The sequence below is a fragment of the Emys orbicularis genome, chromosome 1 (genome assembly GCF_028017835.1).
Source record: "Emys orbicularis isolate rEmyOrb1 chromosome 1, rEmyOrb1.hap1, whole genome shotgun sequence".
Lineage (NCBI taxonomy): Eukaryota > Metazoa > Chordata > Testudines > Emydidae > Emys > Emys orbicularis.
The window spans coordinates 69,083,630-69,105,200 of record NC_088683.1 but is presented as its reverse complement, the minus strand read 5'-3'; the positions used below and the strand labels follow the sequence as shown (position 1 = coordinate 69,105,200).

General features: G+C 46.4%; 1 protein-coding gene and 1 pseudogene across 1 annotated transcript; both read right to left on the bottom strand.

Annotated features, from left to right (window-relative positions):
• Positions 1-353: 353 nt before the first annotated feature.
• Positions 354-6,419, bottom strand: LOC135877393 (lysozyme C-like; annotated as a pseudogene).
• Positions 6,420-15,487: 9,068 nt separating this feature from the next.
• Positions 15,488-21,571, bottom strand: LOC135874555 (lysozyme C-like). Its single transcript, XM_065399432.1, has 4 exons — positions 21,360-21,571; positions 20,387-20,551; positions 17,741-17,819; positions 15,488-15,955 (listed from the first exon to the last, which is right to left on the bottom strand). The coding sequence occupies exons 1-4, from the start codon at positions 21,493-21,495 to the stop codon at positions 15,889-15,891; spliced, it is 447 nt and encodes a 148-aa protein (XP_065255504.1). The 5' UTR covers positions 21,496-21,571; the 3' UTR covers positions 15,488-15,888.

Here is a 21,571-nt window from a genome sequence, read left to right as displayed (position 1 = left end):
ATGACATATTACTATAATTAGCAGAACAAAATAGTAGCAGGATCTCACAGGAAAAACAGATTTGATTTATCTTGATGTGTATATATAATAGAGCTGATAAAAGATCTTTTACACTGTGCAGAACACAAAATAAGTTACTACAGCTGGTCACATGGAAAGATCCACAGTCTTACCAGCAAGGAGTAAAATATTTGCATTTCACCAGTCAGTTGCACTAAACCTTTCTCTTGAGTTTGTTTTATTTTGAACATGATTAATTGTAAAAGGGAAACAAGTGGAGGGAACATTTTGCTCTATGCGAATCCCTGCTAATTTGCAAGGGAACCAAGCTGGGATAAATAAACCCCAACACTTTACAGCTTGCAACCTCTGATCCACTTGGAGACATCTTTTCCTTTGCAGTACTTTTTCCATGCCACCCTGTGTGAGTTAAAAATCATGTTAATTAATTATGGCAAACTCACAAATTAGCGAAAAGGCTCCCAAGAAAAATACCAACCACTTTAAATGCATGTACGTGGATAATATTTGTGCAGAGAGCAAAAATAATATCACAAGTAATTTGCCACTGGCCCAATTCTGGCACAGCACCTGCCTACTCTGCATGGGCCAGCTGCATCCTGCATCCTGGATCATGCCTGAATAAATCTCAAGTCTACCAACACTTCCTAAAATATTGCCATAATGATTTTCAAAAGGCCCACTTACTAGCTGCTATTCCTGCCACAGAAGATTTGGTGTATTTGCACCAATAAGGAGAACTACTGCTAATTGCCTTTTAGCTACAGCTTCTGGAAAAAGTTAATATATGGAGATATACCTATCTCATAGAAGTGGAAGGGACCCTGAAAGGTCATCGAGTCCAGCCCCCTGCCTTCACTAGCAGGGCTAAGTACTGATTTTGCCCCAAATGGCCCCCTCAAGGATTGAATTTATAACCGTGGGTTTAGCAGGCCAATGCTCAAACCACTGAGCTATCCCTCCACTGTTGTATGAAGGATCAAGTGGTCCTGGTGTGTAGCATAGCCATAATCTTGAACTCCTTGATGGTTCTGGATTTGTCACATTGGTGTTTGAATTCCTGGGAACCTCAGATGCTGATCAAATACATTTCTCTAAGTAGAAGAGTGTGTGTGCTTGTAATACCTTAGAGCAGGGGTCGGCAACCTACGGCACGCGTGCCAAACACGGCACGCAAGCCAATTTTGAGTGGCACGCAGCTCCCTGCTGCGGTCCTGGCCCCCAGCCCCACTCAGCCCCCCCGCCCACCGCTCTCCCCTGCGGGGGCAGAAGCCAGAAGCTTGGTTCTGCGGCAGACAAGCTTCCCCGCTTCTTCCCCCAGCGTGGTGCTTTCCTGCCCCTCCTCCTCTCCATCCCTGCGCCAATCAGCTGATGGCCCTAGCGAGGGGGAGGGGGAAGAGCGGCAGCGTGCACACAGCTCCGTAGAGGACGCAGAGAGAGGTAGGGACGGAGCCTGGGGGGAAGGGGGTGGAACAGGGCATATCCCTTCCAGCCCCCTGCCATGAGCCGCTCAGGGCAGGGGGCTGGGAGCACCCACATGAGCCGAGCACCCCAGCCCTCTGCCCTGACCCCCACACACACACTCAGCCTTCTGCCCTGCACCCCCCAACCCTCTGCCCTGAACCCCACCCCCACCCCAACACACACCCAGCCTTCTGCCCTGCACCCCCCAACCCTCTGCCCTGAACCCCCACACACACTCAGCCTTCTGCCCTGCACCCCCCACAGCTCCCAGCTCTCTGACCTGACCCTTGAACCCCCCACACACCCAGCTTCTGCCCTGCACCCCCCACACACCCCCAGCCCTCTGCCCTGACCCTTGAACCCCCTCACACACCCAGCCTTCTGCCCTACACCCCCACACACCCCAGCCCTCTGCCCTGATCCCTGAATCCCCGACACACACACCCCAGCCTTCTGCCCTGAACCCCTTCCCCCAGCCCTCTGCCCTGACCCCTGAAACAACCCCCCCCCCCAGGTCTGGGGTCCCGGCCACAGGCCCTACTCAGCCCACTGCCGGCCTAGGTAAACAGAACCCCAGGCTGGCAGCGAGCTGAGCAGGCTGGTGGTGTAAGATCAGCATTTTAATTTAATTTTAAATGACGCTTCTTAAACATTTTGAAAACCTTGTTTACTTTACATACAATAGTTTAGTTATATAATATAGACTTATAGAAAGAGACCTTCTAAAAACGTTAAAATGTATTACTGGCACGCAAAATCTTAAATTAGAGTGAATGAATGAAGACTCGGCACACCACTTCTGAAAGGTTGCCGACCCCTGCCTTAGAGATTAACAAATTTATTTGGGCCTAAGCGTTTGTGGGCTAAAGCTTATGCCCAAATAAATTTGTTAGTCTCTAAGGTGCCATAAGGACTCCTTGTTGTTTTTGTTGATACAGACTAACACGGCAACCACTCTGAAACCTGTGCTTGCAATGTTGTGGACAAGTGCCCTGCTGAACCTGGGCAGGAAGGGGTTAATTGTCCTGTGGACAGCAGCTGAAGCCGGTCCCATTTCACCTGGACTGTTGTTTAGAGCAGATGGAAAAGTATCCCATTCACAGTGACACTGCCCTATACTGAATGGAATAAAAACCGGTAAACTATGTCATAAGCCCTATACCTTTATCATCTAATATAGTTTTTTTCAGTCCAAGTGGTAGGAGTTTTTGGAGGAGGAAGATCTGAGTGTTATCTCCACTGCTGCTCTAAAGGTCCAGATGACCTTGATCAGAGCTTCAACTGAGAATCCTGAATGTACATAAATTTATCGTGCTGTGAACTCTTAGTTTACAAGTTCTGAGTTCAAATATGTTAATAAATAAGCACAAATATATTATCAACCTTCTTATTGCTTTTATACAAGCTAGTTTATCCAAAAGAAGATTGTAGTCTCTCTCTTTTAACTAGCCTCCCCCTAAGTATACACGGAAGTATGTCACTGTTAGTTGTTGTAAGAGTTTTAAACGTACCATGCACCCATGCCATTGGGATCGCGAACAACTCTCTTTGCACAATTTACACTCGCTGTAATGTCTGTTGTCAGTAACCCTAAAAAAGAAATATAGTGGTAACAGGAGGGAGAAGAAAAATCAACATTTTCCCCTTCGTTTTTTTGAATCAGTCATCCTAAATTGATACAGAAATTAGATTTTATTGATTATTATTATTATTTACTAATCAAGTTGATTATGGTAGCATCTAAAGTCCAACCGAGAATGGGGCCCAGTGGTGTTAGGCACTGTACAAGCATAGAATACCAGATGTCCTTGCTCTGAAGAGTTTACAATCTGAATGGAAAGACAGACCCAGGGTGGGGGAAAGGGATATAACACACAAGCAGAGTGAACAATGTTATGGTATCAAGCATCATGTTAGTTCCACAATTTGGTCCTAGCTTTAGAATGCTGTCAGTCTGTGGGCTAGTTATACTGTAACCGACTACTGTAAGGTGTCTTGCACTTTCCTCTGAAGTATGTGGTACTGGCCACTGCTATTGGAGACATTGTATTTGACTAGAAGGACCGCTTGTCTGATCCAGTATGGCAATTTCTATGTTCCTCTCTTTATAGTTTCTATCTGTTTCTATTAGACGTTCTTTGCTGTATTTTATATCACGATCTTATTCCAAAGTAAATGTCTTCTAGTACTGTAAAGGGATACCACACCATCTCCTTCTATATCACATGCTTGTCTGAATATTTTAAACCAACCAGTAGCACCTAAAAACCACTAGAAATTTAAAGAAATAAGAGAAAAATATTGTTTGGCATCTTCTTTACTTGGTGCCGTTGACAGCTCTTTGGATGAAATATGTCTTAGGTGAGACCATAATTCCTGTGCTAACCCTCTCCATAATTTACTCTTTGTGAAAAGCCATCTTGCTGGTTTTGTGTATAGTCAGACAGACAGATTCCTGTTTTTTTGTGTGGGTATCTCTCATAGGAACAGAGGAGACAAGTCCATAAAAAAGAATACTGATTGTAAAAATACAAAAATTAGTAGCGGGAATGAGGGGTAATTGCAGCACTTGAAACTACTTTTAATTCTTTCTTAAAATGGACTAGATTTCAAGTTGATTGTGTCTCTTTAAATTACAACCATTAAAATGCTTATTTTTAAAACGAAGCAAAGTCAGGAATTGGCATTTGTGCTGGACTTTCGCACAGCGATGAATTTCATCCTCTGAGAACAAAGTTAAGTGTCCTCAAATCAACGTAACTGGTAAGTAATAAGTGCTTCTCGAAAAGGGACTTGCTTTTTCTAAAGAAACCTAATAAAGAAAGTCTGAAAAACAAGGAACACAATTCCTTTTTACAAAATCCGTTGGGAACCCCCTTTTATAGCACACATACATCCCCACACATTGCAACCCCGCCGCTCTGTCCGTAGAATAAGGGGTTGGTTTTTCAATGTAGGACTACTAGGGTCAAAACCAGACATGTCAAACCTGTAAAAAAACACAGAAATTGGGCTTGTTTTTGGCTTAATTGGCTTGTGAGTTGCTTGTTGGCTAGATTTTGCCTTGTTGCTTGTTGTAGCTTGTTGCTTCTTTTTTTTTTTTTGATTGGCTCCCGGCAAGCAGGGGCAAGGGGCAATCAGGGGAAAGGATAGAAGAGAGTCAGGGGTGCACAACGGGTGCACCACAGTCCCAGACTGCACACCAGGGGGATCTAGTCACATAGAGAGTTGGGGTTCTTAGGGATTGGCTTGTTTTGGCCTTGTTTTGAAATGGGGTTAGCTTGATTTTTGGCTTATTGTGAAAATCGGGGGGCTTATTTACCGCGTGAAAGTTGGCAACTGTGGTCAAAACCTGCCTTCAGTTTTAATATTGCACCACGAGTGGCTGTTGATTTGTAAAATCCCATAAATCAGTGCTTTTGTCACCTGGATTATAGTTCATGGCACCTGTGTTAAAGTTGCTCTCGTTATCTTGCTGTACACTCTTGTGAAGATTCCGTTTAAAAAAAAAATAACCACATACAGATTGATGTATTTTCTCTGCTCATAAAAACTCCTCATAGGTTGATATTTTACAGAAATATGGATTTAAATGGCCCTCTATCACCTGTTTGTAGATGATGCAAATCATGATTTAATACAAAGTATACACAGGCAGTTTTGCTTCTTTTTAATCTGATCAGATTCACAATCCTTATTAAATATGCATAGTAAGAAAAAATATTCTACATGTAAAACTTTTGATTGTCATATGAACACCACATGGGGCCTATATCTTTGAAGGAAACACCAGTGTTTTGGGGTAGGGATGCCAACTTTCTAATTGCTGAAAACTGGACTCCTGAGGCCCAGCCTCTGCCCAACCTCTTCCCCCAAGGCCCTCCCTCCCACTCACTCCTCTCTCCCCCTCCACCCATTGCTGGCTGCTCTCCCCCCTCCCTGTCGCTGGATTGTCTCATCCTCCCTCCCCCACCAGTTGGACTTCCTCTGCTCTCCAGGGCTGGGACAGGGGCTGCAGTCTGACTCAAAGCCTGCCACCCATCTGTCTGCAGATAGGAGGTGAACCTCACTGAGCAGAGGCTGGTGCAAGTTAATGACCCAGTGCCTTCCCCCACCCCGGCCCCGTGGTAACCGGACTTTTGGTGTCTAGTTAGTACATCTGAATGGACACTGCCAGGTCCCCCTTTTGTCTGGAATTTCCAGTCAAAAACCGGGCACCTGACAACTTATCCCCTTTCCCTCACTGTCCCCTGAATCACATGGACATCTCCACCAAGGCAGCAGACTGACAGTGTCCCAGGCTGTAGCCCCGGTATCCATCCAGCCCAAGCCTTTTCATTGCTCTTGCCAGCTCACACCTTTCGTAAATCTTCTCATGAGCAGCCACAGGCAGGAGGAAAAGCCCCAGGATTAGCAAAGCACAGGCGCCGACTTCCTCCTTTCACCAGGGGAGCTCAGCCACCGCTCAGCCCCAGGCCCCGCCCCTACTCAACCCCTTCCCCCAAGCCTCCACCCCAACCTGCCTCTTCCCTTCCTCGCCCCGGCCCCATGCTGCCCCCACTCCACCCTTCCCCCAAGGCCCCACCCCACATTTTCCTGGCCCGGCTCCACCACTGACCTGCCTCTTTGTGGCCACTTCCACCCCATCCTCCAAGCATGCCCTGTCCCCATTCCTTCCCCTCCCCCACCACAGCACCTCCTGCATGCCACAGAACAGCTGCTCCGCAATGGGCAGGAGGTGCTGGGAGGGGAGGGGAGGAGCTTGTTGATGGTGGGTGCTAAACCACCCACGGAATCAGCGCCTATGAGCATGTCTACACTACGAAATTAGGTTGATTTTATAGAAGTCAATCTTTAGTAAGCGATTTTATACAGTTGATCATGCGTGTCTCCACTAAGCGCATTAGGTCGGCGGAGCGCGTCCTCAATACCATGGCTAGCATCAACTCACAGAGTGGTGCACTGTGGGTAGCTATCCCACAGTCTCCACTGCCCACTGGAATTCTGGGTTAAGCTCTCAATGGCTGATGGGGCAAAAACATTGTCGCGGGTGGTTTTGAGTACATGTCGTCAGTCTCCTCTCCCTCCCTCCTTGAAAGTAACGGCAAACAATCATTTCGCGCCTTTTTTCCTGGGTTATCCATGCAGACACCATAGCACGGCAAGCATGGAGCCCGCTCAGCTGCACACTGCTTTTGTGAGCATTGTAAACACCTCACACATTATTAGGGTGACCAGACAGAAAGTGTGAAAAATCGGGACAGAGGGTGGAGGGTAATAGGAGCCTATATAAGAAAAAGACCCCAAAATCAGGACTGTCCCTATAAAATCGGGACAGCTGGTCACCCTACACATTTTCCTGCAGTATGTGCAGAGGCTAGCTAGGAGCTGCCAGCACGAGGAAGATTGTGAGGAGGACATGGATATAGACGTTCCTGAAAGCACGAGATGTGGCAATTGGGATATCATGGTGGCATTGGGGCATGTTGATACAGGGGAATGCCGATTCTGGGCCCGGCAAACAAGCACACACTGGTGGGACCACATAGTGTTGCAGGTATGGGATGATTCCCAGTGGCTGTGAAACTTTCGCATGCATAAGGCCACTTTCATGGAACTTTGTGAGTTGCTTTCCCCCGCCCTGAAGCGCAGGAATACCAAGATGAGAGCTGCCCTCACAGTTGAGAAGCAAGTGGCGATAGCCCTGTGGAAGCTTGTAATGCCAGACAGCTACCGGTCAGTCGGGAATCAATTTGGAGTGGACAAATCTACTGTGGGGGCTGCTGTGATGCAAGTAGCCAAAGCAATCACTGAGCTGCTGCTACCAAAGGTAGTGACTCTGAGAAATGTGCAGGTCATAGTGGATGGCTTTGCTGCAATGGGATTCCCTAACTGTGGTAGGGCGATAGATGGAACCCATATCCCTATCTTGGCATTGGACCACCAGGGCAGCCAGTACATAAACCACAAGGGGTACTTCTCAATGATGTTGCAAGCACTGGTGGATCACAAGGGCCGTTTCACCAACATCAACATGGTATGGTTGGGAAAGGTGCATGACACTCACATCTTTTGGAACTCCGGGCTGTTCGGAAAGCTGCAAGAAGGGACTTACTTTCCAGACCAGAAAATTACCGTTGGGGATGTTGAAATGCCAATAGTTATCCTTGGGGACCCAGCCTACCCCTTGCTCCCATGGCTCATGAAGCCGTACACAGGCAGCCTGGTTAGCAGTAAGGAGCAGTTCAACTATAGGCTGAGCAAGTGCAGAATGGTGGTAGAATGTGCCTTTGGACGTTTAAAAGGGTGCTGGTGCTGTTTGCTGGGTAGGTTAGATCTCAGCGAAAGCAATATTCCCATTGTTATTGCTGCTTGCTGTGTGCTCCATAATATCTGTGAGAGTAAGGGGGAGACTTTTATGGTGGGGTGGGAGGTTGAGGCAAATCGCCTGGCGGCCAATTTTGAACAGCCAGACACCAGGGTAATTAGAAGAGCACACCGAGGTGTGCTGCGCATCAGAGAGGCTTTGAAAAACAGTTTCATGACTGACCAGGCTATGGTGTGACAGTTGTGTGTGTTTTTCCTTGATGCAAAGCCGCCCCCTTTTGTGAATGTACTTCCCTGTAAGCCAATCCTCCTCCTCCCCTTCGACCACAGCTGGCACAGGAAATAAAGTCCCTATTGTTCTGAATCCATTCATTCTTTATTTATTAAAAAAAACCTTGAGATCACTGATAACGCTGACTCGTAAAAGGTAGCCCGGGTGTACAAGGGGTTTTATAACAGGGTGGGGGAGGAGGAAATGACAAGGCCACATTGCTTATTGTAGCCACACTACAAATCAAACCTGTTTGAATGACAGCCTTCTGTTGCTTGGGCCATCCCCTGGAGTTGAGTGGCAGGGTGCCTGGATCCTTCCCCTCCCCGCGTTCTTGGGCGTCTGGGTGAGGAGGATATGGAACTTGGCGAAGAGGGCAGGCAGTTACACAATGGATGCAGCGGGGGTCTGTACTCTAGTTGCCTTTTCTGCAACTCCACCAGACGCCTCATCATGTCCGTTTGCTCCCCCATTAGCCTCAGCATCTCCTCCTGCGTGTTCCGATCACGCTCACTGTATACTTTCCTGGTCTCTGTCACTGAATGCCTCCATGCATTCAGCTGTGCCCTATCAGTGCGGGAGGACTACATGAGCTCTGAAAACATGTAATCCCAAGTGTGTTTTTTTCACCTTCTAATCTGCGATAACCTCAGGGATGGAGTTGATGCGGGGAGCATAGAAACATTTGCAGCTGCAGGGGGGGAAAAAGAGAGAGTAGATTTTAAGAAGATACATTTCTGAGAACAAAAGCGAGACTCTTTCACAGTGAATCAATCAATTCACAGCAGACAGCACATGTGTTTTAGGTACAAGGTCGCATTTTGCCTTTTATATTGAGCACCTGCTGGAATGGTGACACATCACACACGGCTGGGCAACAGAATTCGGTTTTCAGGCAGCCATGGTAAACCAAAGGTACATGGGGTTGGCTTCTTCCATGGTCATAACATGTGGGAATGGTTTCAAACTGCAGCGCCCTCCTTTCCCATAGCCACCAATGCTGGTTGGGTTTGCCATTTAAATGGAGGGGCTGCAGTTTTGGGGTGAATGTGCAGCATACTCCTCCACCCCTGCGTGGCTATTCTCTGGGATGATCTCTTTAGCCAAGCGCAAACAGCCCAGCATGACCAGGGTCTAATGTGTCGGGGATCACCAAACAGAGGGGATTACTGTTCCCTTACAAAAATTCCCCTATTTCAACCCCGTGACCATAAATGATATCACCCTCCTGATGCTGACTCAGAGAGATAAAGACTGAATGTTGCATGAATGCGACCAAAACCCAGGACCATTCACTGCCATGCTTTGTGCTGCAATGATTCCAGACCACTTGCTACTGGCTTGGCGTGGTAAAGTGTCCTACCGTGGAGGACGAAATAAGGCAGCCCTCCCCAGAAACCTTCTGCAAAGGCTTTCAGAGTAAGTCCAGGAGAGCTTCCTGGAGATGTCCCTGGAGGATTCCCGCTCCATCCCCAGACACGCTAACAGACTTTTCCAGTAGCTGTACTGGTCGCGAATGCATCCCAATTGTTCAGGGCAAATCAAACATTAAACACAATTGCTTTTAACCCCTGTAGTGTCGTTACAAATGTGCACTCACCAGACGAGCCTTCTCTGCCTTCAGGGTCCTGGAACAATATGCCCTGGGAGGGTATTGCCACTGAGACCAGAGACAAAGTGTGCCTTCTCATAGTGGAGAGGCAGAACCTGGAACAGCTGGAATCCCACCCTTCCCGGAAAGCAGCAGCCCCACTCTGCAGCTCCCAGCTTTGATAAACAGCAAATACTTTGGTAGGTGAGTTAAAAGGTTGTCCAGTTCACTGTGGCATCTGTACGTTCTGCTGTCTTTGGGGATGCAGTGTGCCCTAGTGGACAGAGCATTGGACTGGGATCCAACAGACCCACATTCTACTCCACACTTTGTCACTCTGCTTCAGTTTCCCCATATGCAGAAAGGGGATAATGATATCTCTCTTGTGACCTATATGCTCTGTATAACTGCTAGGTATTATTATTCTGATCAAGTGCTATTTTGTAACTTACACTAATAAGTCTCAATTGTGACTGGCTAAGGGAACAGTTTATACTATATCTTTTTCTCCAGTGGTGGGAGAACACCCTTATTACAGGAATGTGTGCTAAATTAGGGCCCTGGCGCTATCTACCAACAGGGCCTGCTCAGCAGACCTAAAATCGCAATAGCACTTTGCAGACCCTGACATGTTACTTCCCCTTTGATCTGTAAATTTAAAAAAATCAGTGTGAATGTGAATTTTGTCTTTGTAAAAACAACAAGCTCAGACCCTGAGATTTCTGTTCCTGTAACATTGTAGAATGACAATACCCACTCTGCAGTTAATGTTGTGACTGAGTTTCCATTACAAGCCTGATTTGGGCCACTCCAGCTAAAATGCCCAACCACAGGAATGTCAGCTTCAAAACTGGTAGGAGAGGCCTGAGGGAGAGGGAAATCTTTATTAAAAAACCTGAAATGAATTGGACACCAAAAGCACAGAAGTTCAGAAACAAACATTCTTCTTGGAGGTGGGGGAGGAGGGAAGGTGAATATATATTTGTCCCTCTGTAGTAAAATAACGTGACAAGAGATCACATTTAGGTTACCGAGTACATCTGTGTGCTAGCCTACAGCCCAGAGTTGAATATAGTTTGTGCTCCTTAATGATGACTTTCCAAACTTTCCAGTGTGCGAGTTTTCCTGAATTTCCCAAGTTTATCTATTTCTTTTGGCTAGTGAAAAGGTGCTTGTATGGATTTATTGCACTGGAGTTGCTGATATGTACAGTCATCATTAACTTCACTAGAACAACTTTTTTCTCTGGAATAATCCTTTCGAAGGAGGGAATTGTGGACTCTGATCAGATGTTGTAACATCCCAACACCTAAAGCTAAAACTATATTCAAGTGGACTAGAGACTCTTTCATTTAGGGTTTGTTCTTTATTATTATGAAAGTAAGGCTGGACCAGTGGCTAGGGCATTGTCTTGGGGACACAATACCCCCTTCTGCCACAGATTTCCTCTGTCGTTTGGTCTCTGTGTGCCTTCGTTCCCTACCTCATGGGGGTGGCATGCAGTGCTCACACACTTTGATGGTAGGAGCTATATAAATGACATAGATGGATTGTATGTGGTGTGGGCTTGTTTCACCATAACAAACACAGCTAAAATGATCCATTCTTGGCCTCCAGGGCTAGATTTGTACCTTACTACAGATGCAAGTTGTAGATGTTAAAAACAAACCCCACCCCAGAACAGTACTGTATTGATTTTCATCTTAATCAGGAGAATTGTGCAAATACAGGCAGGGAAGAGAACAGCACTATGAAGAAAGCCCTGTTGGGAAATCCAAAATTAGTATTTCTAACTCCTTGTAAAGAAAGAAAGAAAAACACACATTGTTTCATTTCCTCATTCATCTGTCAACAGTTTGATTTTACCAGAGCACTGCAGAAGTTTGCCAAGCTTGTGTGTATTAATGTATGTGACTAGTGCCATTTGTGCCAGTGTAATACCAGGTCCAACACTGTCTCCATTATAAAGCACAGGTTTTTTCCTTGATGGGAAGGGGAGGGAAGGGAATCCTTCAAGCCATTTTGGAGCCACAAGATCTTTCCTACTTTCCCATTTTTTTCTCTACCTACTATTCTAAAGATTTGGAAATCCTAGGCCCGGATGCTGTAAGATATTTAGGCACCTAACTCCCATTTAAATCTATGGGGCTGGAGGTGGCTCTCGCCAGAGGTGCAGGAGGTTGCGGCCGTCCCTCCCCATCAGGCTCGGAGGGAGGCCAGGCCCCCTCGCTCCTATCTAGGGGATCTGGCCAGGGTGGAGCAGGAAGCAGTCTAAGGGCTCTGGTCCTCTGGGCAGGGCGGAGCAGGAAGCAGTCTAGTGCCTGACATCCTGTCTCAAGGAGACAGCAGCCAAATGCAGGCCTCTTGGCCTAAGGTAGGGAGGCTGCCACTGCAGGGGCGGGGGTTGTCAGCAGGGGGTACGGGGACCTGAGTCACCCTACTCCACCAGGTCCTAGCCAGGGCCCTAACAGTGGCAGAGGGTTCCGCCACGTGGTCACTGGGGATCCCAACACACCAACATGCTGACCAGAATTCTGGCAACACAGTGGAGAGCTAACTGCCAGCTGGTAACAGTCTCCAAAGGAGCATCTACTAGCTGGGGTTTGCAGGAGTGCTGGGAGTCCCTCTCCTCTCCCCCTGACCTCGTGGATGACTTGTGCTTCAATACCTGGTTAAACTGGGACCAGCGTGTGTGTTTGCCATGTGGCCCGTGTAAGGGCTGGTCCACACTAACCCCCCAGTTCAAACTAAGATACGCAACTTCAGCTACGTGAATAACGTAGCTGAAGTCGAAGTATCTTAGTTCGAACTACAAGGTACTTACCGCGGGTCCACACGTGGCAGGCAGGCTCCCCTGTCGACTCCGCGTACTCCTCTCGCGGAGCAGGAGTACCGGTGTCGACGGCGAGCACTTCCGGGATCGATTTATCGCGTCTAGACAAGACGCGATAAATCGATCCCAGAAGATCAATTGCTTACCGCCGAACCCGGAGGTAAGTATAGACGTATCCTAAGAGGTCCAGTGTTCTTAACTATTCATTTCTTTGCTTTTAAGTGCTTGGGTAGTGTAAATAATGTGATGAATGAGTATTTCTTTAAGAGCCTTAACAGATTTTTTAAACCCAAATTTTGTGGGTTTGGAACATAATTATATATAACAGATGACAATTCCGCACCATGTTTTTACAAACTGATAGTTGAGATAAAATATTTAAGTCTCCCTAATGATGCACTTCTCTCATATGCTTTATCTCATAGTGCACAGCCCAGTTCTTCAAAAGGTATTGAGGCTCCTAACTTCACTGATTTCAGTGGAAGGCAGGAGCCTAAATGCCTTTGAGGAACTGGATCCAAGTTCATAATCTCATATTCACTTTCTCTTGTATATTAACCAATAATCACAAAGTAAGTCATTAGGGTTTGTTCTTCATTATTCTAAAAGCGAGGCTGGCCCAATGGTTAGGGCATTGGCTTTGGGAGACTGGTTTCAATTCCCCATTCTACCACAGATTTCCTGTGTCATTTGGTGTCTGTGTGCTTTCGTTCCCTACCTCGTGGAGGTGGTATGCAGTGTTCATACACTTTGATGACGGGAGCCTTTTAAATACCATAGATGGATTGTTATGTGGTATGGGATTCAGTTTCTCCATAACAAACACAGCTAAAATGCTCCATTCTTAGCCTCCAGGGCTAGATTTGTACTTTACTACACATGCAATTGATAGATGTAAAAACAAAACCCACCCCAGAACACTACTGTATTGATTTTCATCTTAATCAGGAGAATTGTGCAAATACAGGCAGGGAAGAGAACAGTACAGGATTGTATGTGGTGTGGGCTTGTTTCACCATAACAAACACAGCTAAAATGATCCATTCTTGGCCTCCAGGGCTAGATTTGTACCTTACTACAGATGCAAGTTGTAGATGTTAAAAACAAACCCCACCCCAGAACAGTACTGTATTGATTTTCATCTTAATCAGGAGAATTGTGCAAATACAGGTAGGGAAGAGAACAGCACTATGAAGAAAGCCCTGTTGGGAAATCCCGAATTAGTATTTCTAACTCTCTGTAAAGAAAGAAAGAAAAACATACATTGTTTCATTTCCTCATCTGTCAACAGTTTGATTTTAAAACAGAGCACTGCAGAAGTTTGCCAAGCTTGTGTGTATTAATGTATGTGACTAGTGCCATTTGGGCCAGTGTAATACCAGGTCCAGCACTGTCTCCATTATAAATCACAGGTTTTTCCTTGATGGGGAGGGGAGGGAATCCTTCAAGCCATTTTGGAGCCACAGGATCTTTCCTACTTTCCCATTTTCTTCTCTACCTACTATTCTAAATACTTGGGAGTCCTAGGCCCAGATGCTGTGAGGAATTTAGTCGCCTAACTCCCATTGAAATCTATTGGGCTGGAGATGGCTCTCACCAGAGGTGCAGGAGATTGTGACCATCTCTCCCCGTCAGGCTCGGAGGGAGGCCAGGCCACTCGCTCTGTGTTTCTGAAAAGACTGGCTCAAAGGGGGATTATCAGTCTCCATGGTCCTGGTCGCCGAGGCAGGGGCCAGGCAGCAAGAAGTCCAGGGCTCAGGCCCTGAGGCAGGGCACAGCAGCAAGCAGGCTAACGCCTGACATCCTGTATCTGGGAGATGGCAGACAAACGCAGGCCTCTTGGCCTAAGGTGGGAAGGTTGCCCCCCAGAGTTGGGGTTGGCAACAGAGGATGGGGGACCTTGGCTCACCCTACTTCACCCGGTCCCAGCCCAGGGCCTTAACACTGGCAGAGGGGTCCACCACGTGGTCAGTGGGGATCCCAACACAACACGCTGACCAGAATTCTGGCAACACAATTGGACAATCGTCTGGTATCCTTGGGCTCCTTCCTATGATCACCTTGCCGTGAACCTGCACCTCTGTCTCCCTGGGGCACACCACTAGCTGCAGTCCCAACAGTTCCTTGGTGTCCTTGTTGGCTCCCTGATTTCTCTTGCCTGATATGCTCCAGTGGAGAGCTAACTCTGCCAGCTGGTAACAGTCTCCAAAGGAGCATCTACTAGCTGGGGTGTGCAGGAGTGCTGGGAGTTCTTCTCCTCTCCCACTGACTTCAGTGGATGACTAATGTGCTTCAATACCTTGTTAAACTGGAACCAGCATGTGTGTTTGTCATGTGGCCAGTGTAAGAGGTCCAGTGTTCTTAACTATTCATTTCTTTGCTTTTAAGTGCTTGGGTTGTGTGAATGATGTGATGAGTGACATCCACGGCCGGCTCCAGTGTTTTTGCTGCCCCCAGCGGTGGGGGGGGGGGGGGAAAGCCGCGATCAGCAGCAGCTCTACCACCGCCGCTTCGTTCTCCGGCGGCAATTCAGCGGCGGGTCCTTCCATCCGAGAGGGACCGAGGGACCTGCCGCCGAATTGCCACCGAAGACCTGGACATGCCGCCCCTTCCCGTTGGCCGCCCCAAGCACCTGCTTGCTGCGCTGGTGACATCAGTGTAGTTGCTACAACCTTAACAGATTTTTTAAACCCGAATTTGTGGTTTTGGAACATAATTATATTTAACAGATTACAATTCCGCACCATGTGTTTACAAACTATGATAGTCAAAATAAAACATGTAGGTGTCCGTGATTATGTGCTTCTGCCACAATCTTTATCTCATAGTGCCAGGCCGTTCTTCAAAGGTATTTAGGCTCTTAGCTTCCATTAAATGAACATCAATGGAAGTTAGGAGCCTAAATACCTTTGAGGACCTGGGTCCAAGTTCATAATCTCATATTCACTTTCTCTTGTATATTAACAAATAATCACAAAAATTATGTGCAAAGTACGTCATTTTATTGAGTGTAATGAATGTGAGCTCACAAGCAAGATTACACAATGCTACTAATTAGCAGAACAAAGTAGTTGCAGGATCTCACAGGAAAAACAGATTTGGCTTATTCTGACGTGTATATATAATAAAGAGGTAATACGAGATCTTTAAAACTGTGTAGAACACAAAATAAGTTACTGCAGCTGGTCACATGGAACGATCCACGGCAAGGAGTAAAATATTTGCATTTTACCAGTCAGTTGCCCTGCAAACCTTTCTCCTGAATTTGTTTTATTTTGAACATGATTAATTGTAAAAGGGAAGCAAGCAGAGGGAATATTTTGCTGCATATGAAAAGCTCCTTATTTATAAGGGAACCAAGATGCAATAAACCCCATAACTTTACAGCCCGCAGCCACGGATCCACGGGGAGACATCTCGTCCTTTGCAGTTCTTTGTCCATGCCACCCTGTTTGAGTTAAAAATCACGTTAGTTGATTATGGCAAGCTCATCAATTAATGCAAAGCCCCCCAAGAAAAAACCAACCAATTACATTTATGTATGATTAACTTTTTTGCAGAGATCCAAGCTTATATAACAAATAATTTGCTACTGGTCCAATCCCGACAGAGCACCTGGCTAGTCTGAATGGCCTAAAAGGTTCCTAAAAGGTTGTCAAAAGGCCCACTTACCAGCTGTTATTCCTGCCACATAAATTTGGTGTGTTTGTGACACTGCTCATAGGCAGCAACTCCGTGGGTGCTCCAGGGCTGATGGAGCACCCTCAGAAAAAAATTAGCGGGAGCTTAGCACCCACCGACAGCCAAGCTCCCCCACTCCTCCCAGTGCCTCCCTTTCGCCAGAGGCCCTGCTGATCAACTCCTCCCCCTCTCTCCCAGTGCCTCCTGACAGCTATGGATCAGCTGTTCTGTGGCGTGCAGGAGATGCTGGGAGGGAGGGGGAGGAATGGGGACAGGGCATGCTCAGGGGGGAGGGCAGAATGAGGCAGGGAGGGGGTGGAGCAGGGGCGGGAAGAGATGGGTGGGATGGTGCCTTGGGGAATGGGGTGGAATGGGGGTGGGGCCCAGGTGGGATAGGAGCAGGAAGAGGCGGGGTGGGGGCTAGGAGCAAGATATGGAGTGGGGGAGGGGCCCGGGGCTGAGCAGGGTTTGAGCACCCCCAGGGAAAATTGGAAGCTGCTCTCTACTGGATAGAATCAAATTTGTTCAGTTTTGTGCCATAAGCACTATCCTGCTAAATAGAACTAATGCACATTCCCGTTTATTTCCAGCTGGAGGGCACTAAACTTCTGGAGAAAGGTGATTTAAGTTCCATCCCCACTGCCATATGAAGGATCAAGTGGCCCTGTTGGGTAGCATAGATGTAATCTTGAAGTCCTTGGTGGATCTGGATTTGTTACATTGGTGTTTGAATTCCTGGGAACCACAGATGCTCACCAAATACATTTCTCTAAGTAGAAGAGTGTGTGTGCTTGTGATGTGGTGGACAAGCGGGGCGAACCTGGGCAGGAAGGGGTTGATTGTCTGTCCTGAAGACAACAGCTGAAGCCTGTCCCATTTCACCTGCTAGAAGTAACAAGTCTAGAGGGAATTAAAAGGGAGGAAGAAGGCCAAGAAGACCTAAGAGGTGGGCTGAGCAATCCTGAGCTAGGAACTCTCAGGTCACCCAAGTCTGTGGAGAAGGTTTAGACTGGACTTTGTGCTCTTTTATTGGTCATTAGAAAAGTCAAACCCCAGAAGTAGGTGAGTTGTGAACCTAGAGAGGGCACCTGGACTGTTGTTTAGAGCAGATGGAAAAGACTCCCATTCACAGTGCCAGTGCTCTATACTGGATGGAATCAAAACTGGTCAACTGTATGTCATAGACCCTACACCTTTAATAACGAATAGAGAGTCGTTTTCAGTCCAGGTGTAGGAGTTTTTGGAGGAGGAAGATCTGAGTGTTATCTCCACTGCTGCTGTAAAGGTCCAAGTGGCCTTGATGTGTATCAGAGCTACAACTGAGAATCCTCAATGTCCATAAATGTATTGTGCTGTGAACCCTTAGTATACAAGTTCTGAGTTCAAATATGTTAATAAATAATCATGCAAATATTAGCAACCTGCTTGTTGCTTCTATACAAGCTTGTTTATCCAAAAGAAGATTGTAGTCTCTCTCTTTTAACTGGACTCCCCCCAACTATACACACAAATATGTCATTGTTATTAGTTCTTGTAATAGTTTTAAACGTACCATGCACCCATGCCATTAGGATCGCGAACAACTCTCTTTGCACAATTTACACTCGCTGTAATATCTGCTGTCAGTAACTCTAAAAGAGAAATACAGTGGAAAGAGGGGGGAGAAAAAAACATTTTCCTCTTCATTTTTTTTGAATCTGTCATCTTAAAATTGATGCTGAAATAATATTTTATTATTATTATTTATTAATCAAGTTGATTACAGTAGCATCTAAGGACCAACCAAGAACAGGACCCTGTGGTGATAGGCAAACATAGAATACAATGTATTCTGTACAAACATAGAATAGCACATGGTCCGTGTTCTGCAGATCTTAGAATCTAAATAGAAAGACAGACCCAGAGTGGGGGAAAGGGATATAACACACAGAGTAAGCAATGTTCTGGTGTCAAGCATTATGTTAGTTCCACAATTTGGTCTTAGCTTTAGAATGCTGTCAATCTGTGGGCTAGTTATAGCATAACCAACTACTGTAAGTTGTCTTGCATCTTCCTCTGGCGCATGTGATAATGGTCACTGCTATTATATACTGCTGGGGGAATTCTGTGCCAATGTGTGCATGCATAATTAATGTGCTCTGCATATTTTTAGGTATTTGTGGCAGAAAATAGCTTCTGCCAGAAAGGTGCTACAGTTCCACCTTTTACCCACCAGAGGGCACTGTGGCGCTAGACCAGAGCAGCCACTCCTGGCCAACTAGGGAAGAGAAAGAGCCTGCAATGCCTTCTTCACAGCGCCTGTCGGGCCAGGTCAGGAGACAGGGGACATGGGGAGACAGACAGTGTGGGGCTGCTGGGGGGTCACAGACAGAGGCTCATAAGGGCTAGTGGGGGAGGACAGACTGGGGCAGGAGCTGAATGGGAGTGGAGGCACTGGGCCACAGAGGGGAGGGAGTTGCAGAGCCACATGGAGATGGGGGAGGGGGTTTAGGGCTGCATGGGGATGAGGGGAGGTGGTTGGCTGAGGAGGTTCAGGGACAGATTGGGATGGGGGGAGGGGCCTGGCTAAGTGGGGGTGGAAGGACACATGTGGACAGGGGCGGATGTGCCTGACTGAACGGGAGAGGCTAGGGGTCATTCAGGGTCTGCATGGGGGAAGCTCCCTAACAATCCCTCCCCATGGCTCAAAAAAACCTGTTCCATACTTTTCCCACCCATACCCAACAACCCCCCAAGTTCACACTCAGCCTCCTTCCCAGCAATTACTTCCTGCTCCCTCAGCTCCTCCGTTACCTCTGACTCCCCCAAGTCTTTGCACTGCTTCTGAGGGGTGCGGGAAATATGGTTCTGTACTATAGTTTAAATTAATTATTACTCAGAGTCCTGTATTAATATGCCTAGTAAGGAATCTATTTGTCAAAAAACATTTCCTGGATCTTTTTTGTTGTCTGTATTGTTACAGACATCCTTGCTGACAGGTATTTCAAAATAAATTACCAAAATGATTGAAATAGATGTGATTATACTGTGTTATTTTGACAAATAAAATATGCAGAATTTTGCAGAACTTTAAAATATTGTGTACAGAATTTTTAATTTTTGGCGTAGAATTCCCCCAGGAGTAAAGAGGATATTGGAGACATTGTATTGGACTAGAAAGACCACTGGTCTGATCCAGTATGGTAATTGCTATGTTCCTCTCTTTATAGTTTCTATCTGTTTCTATTAGACTTTCTTTGCTGAATTCTATTTAATGATCTAATTTCAAAGCAAATGTCTTCTAGTACTATAAAGGGATACCATACCATCTGCTTCAATATAACACACTTGTCTGAAAATTTTAAACCAACTATTACCACAAGTAGCACCTACGAGCCACTAGAAATTGAAAGAAATGAGAGAAAAATATTGTTTGGTATTTTTTCCATCTTCTTTCCTTGGTGCCCTTGACAGCTTTTGGGAGTAATATGTCTTAGGTGAGACCATAAATTCTGTGCTAACTCTCTCCAAAAGGGTTGGTTTTACTCTTTATGGATAGCTATTTTGCTGGTTTTATGTATAGTCAGACAGACAGTTCCCTGCGTTGTTTGTGTGGGTCTCTCACACAGCAACAGAGGAGACAAGTCCAAAAAAAATAAAGAGTGATTGTAAAAATACAAAAACTGTCAGGGGGAGGAGGGGATATTATAGTACTTGAAACTATTTTTAATTCTTTCTTAAAATGGACTAGATTTCAAATTGATTGTGTCTCTTTAAATTAGAAACTTTAAAATGTTTATTTTTATAATGAAGCAAGGTCAGGAACCGGCATTTGTGCTGGCCTTCTGCCCAGCGGTGAACTTCATCCTCTAAGAACAAAGTTAAGGGTACTCACATCAACATAAGTGGTAAGTAATAAGTGCTTCTCGAAAAGGGAATTGTTTTTACTAAGGAAACATAAAACAGAAAGTCTGAAAAGAAGGAACAAAATTGCTTTTTAAAAAATCCGTTGGGAACGCCCCTTTAATAGCACATATGCATCCCCACACAGTGCAATCCCGCCCTTTTGTAAATAGAATAAGGGGTTGTTTTTTTAATGTAAGGATACTAGGGGCAAAACATGGCCTCAGTTATAACTTTGCAATGCTATGGGCTCACACAAACAGGCCGAATTTGCCCGCTCATAGTGTTACCTGTGGGAACATTATATTGCACCTACCACCACACTGGATTCCACATGCGTTCTTGGCTCTTGGAGTCTTGCCATCATTGCACCACCAGTGGCTGTTGATTTGTAAAATCCCATAGTCAGTGCTTTGGTCACCAGGGTTGTAGTTCGTGGCACCTGTGTTAAAGTTGCTCTCGTATCTTGCTGTGCACACCCCTGTGAAGGTTCCGTTTAAAAAAAATAACCACACACAGATTAATGTATTTTCTCTGGTGATAAAAACTCCTCGTAGATTGATATGTTACATAAATGTGAATCTAAATGCCCCTGTATCACCCATTCGTAGATGATGCAAATGATTATTTAGTACAAAGTACACACAGGTAGTTTTGCTTCCTTTTAATCTGATCAGATTCACAATCCTTATTAAATATGAAGAGTAAGAAAAAAACCATTCTACCTGTAAAACTTTTGATTTTCATATGAACACCACATGGGGCCAATATCTTTGAAGGAAACACCAGTAAGTGTTTTGGGGTAGGGATGCCAACTTTCTAAATGCTGAAAATCAAACTCCCAAGGCCCTGCCCCAGCCCCACCTCTTCCCCAAAGCCCTGCCCCCACTCACTCTTCTCTCGCCCTCCCCCTATCGCTCACTGCTCTCCCCCCTCCCTGTTGCTGGATTGTCTCATCCTCCCTCCCTCACCAGCTGGGCTCCCTCTGCTCCAGGGCTGGGAAAGGAGCTGCAGTTGGACTCAGAGCCTACCTCCCGCCTGTCTGCAGATAGAAGGCGACCCTGGTTGAGCGGGGGCTGTCGAAGGTTGATGACCCAGCGCCTCCCCTCCCACTCCCACCCTCCGTGGTAAGCGGACTTTTGGTCTCCAGTCAGTACATCTGACTGGACACTGCCAGGTCCCTGTTTTGGCTGGATTTGCCAGTGGAAAACTGGCACCTGTCAATTTATCCCCTTTCCCTCCCAGCCCCCTGAATCACATGGACATCTCCTCCAAGGAAGCAGACTTACAGTGTCCCAAGCTGTAGCCCCGGTATCCATCCAGCCCAAGCCTTTTCATTGCTCTTGCCAGCTCACACCTTTCGTAGATCTTCCCATGAGCAGCCAGGGGCAGGAGGAAAAACCCCAGGATTAGCAAAGCCTTCATGCTGGCAGCGTAGCAAACCCAGGCTCCTACCACTGAAACTAGAGACGACGTGTGCCTGCTAATATTGGGGAGGAAC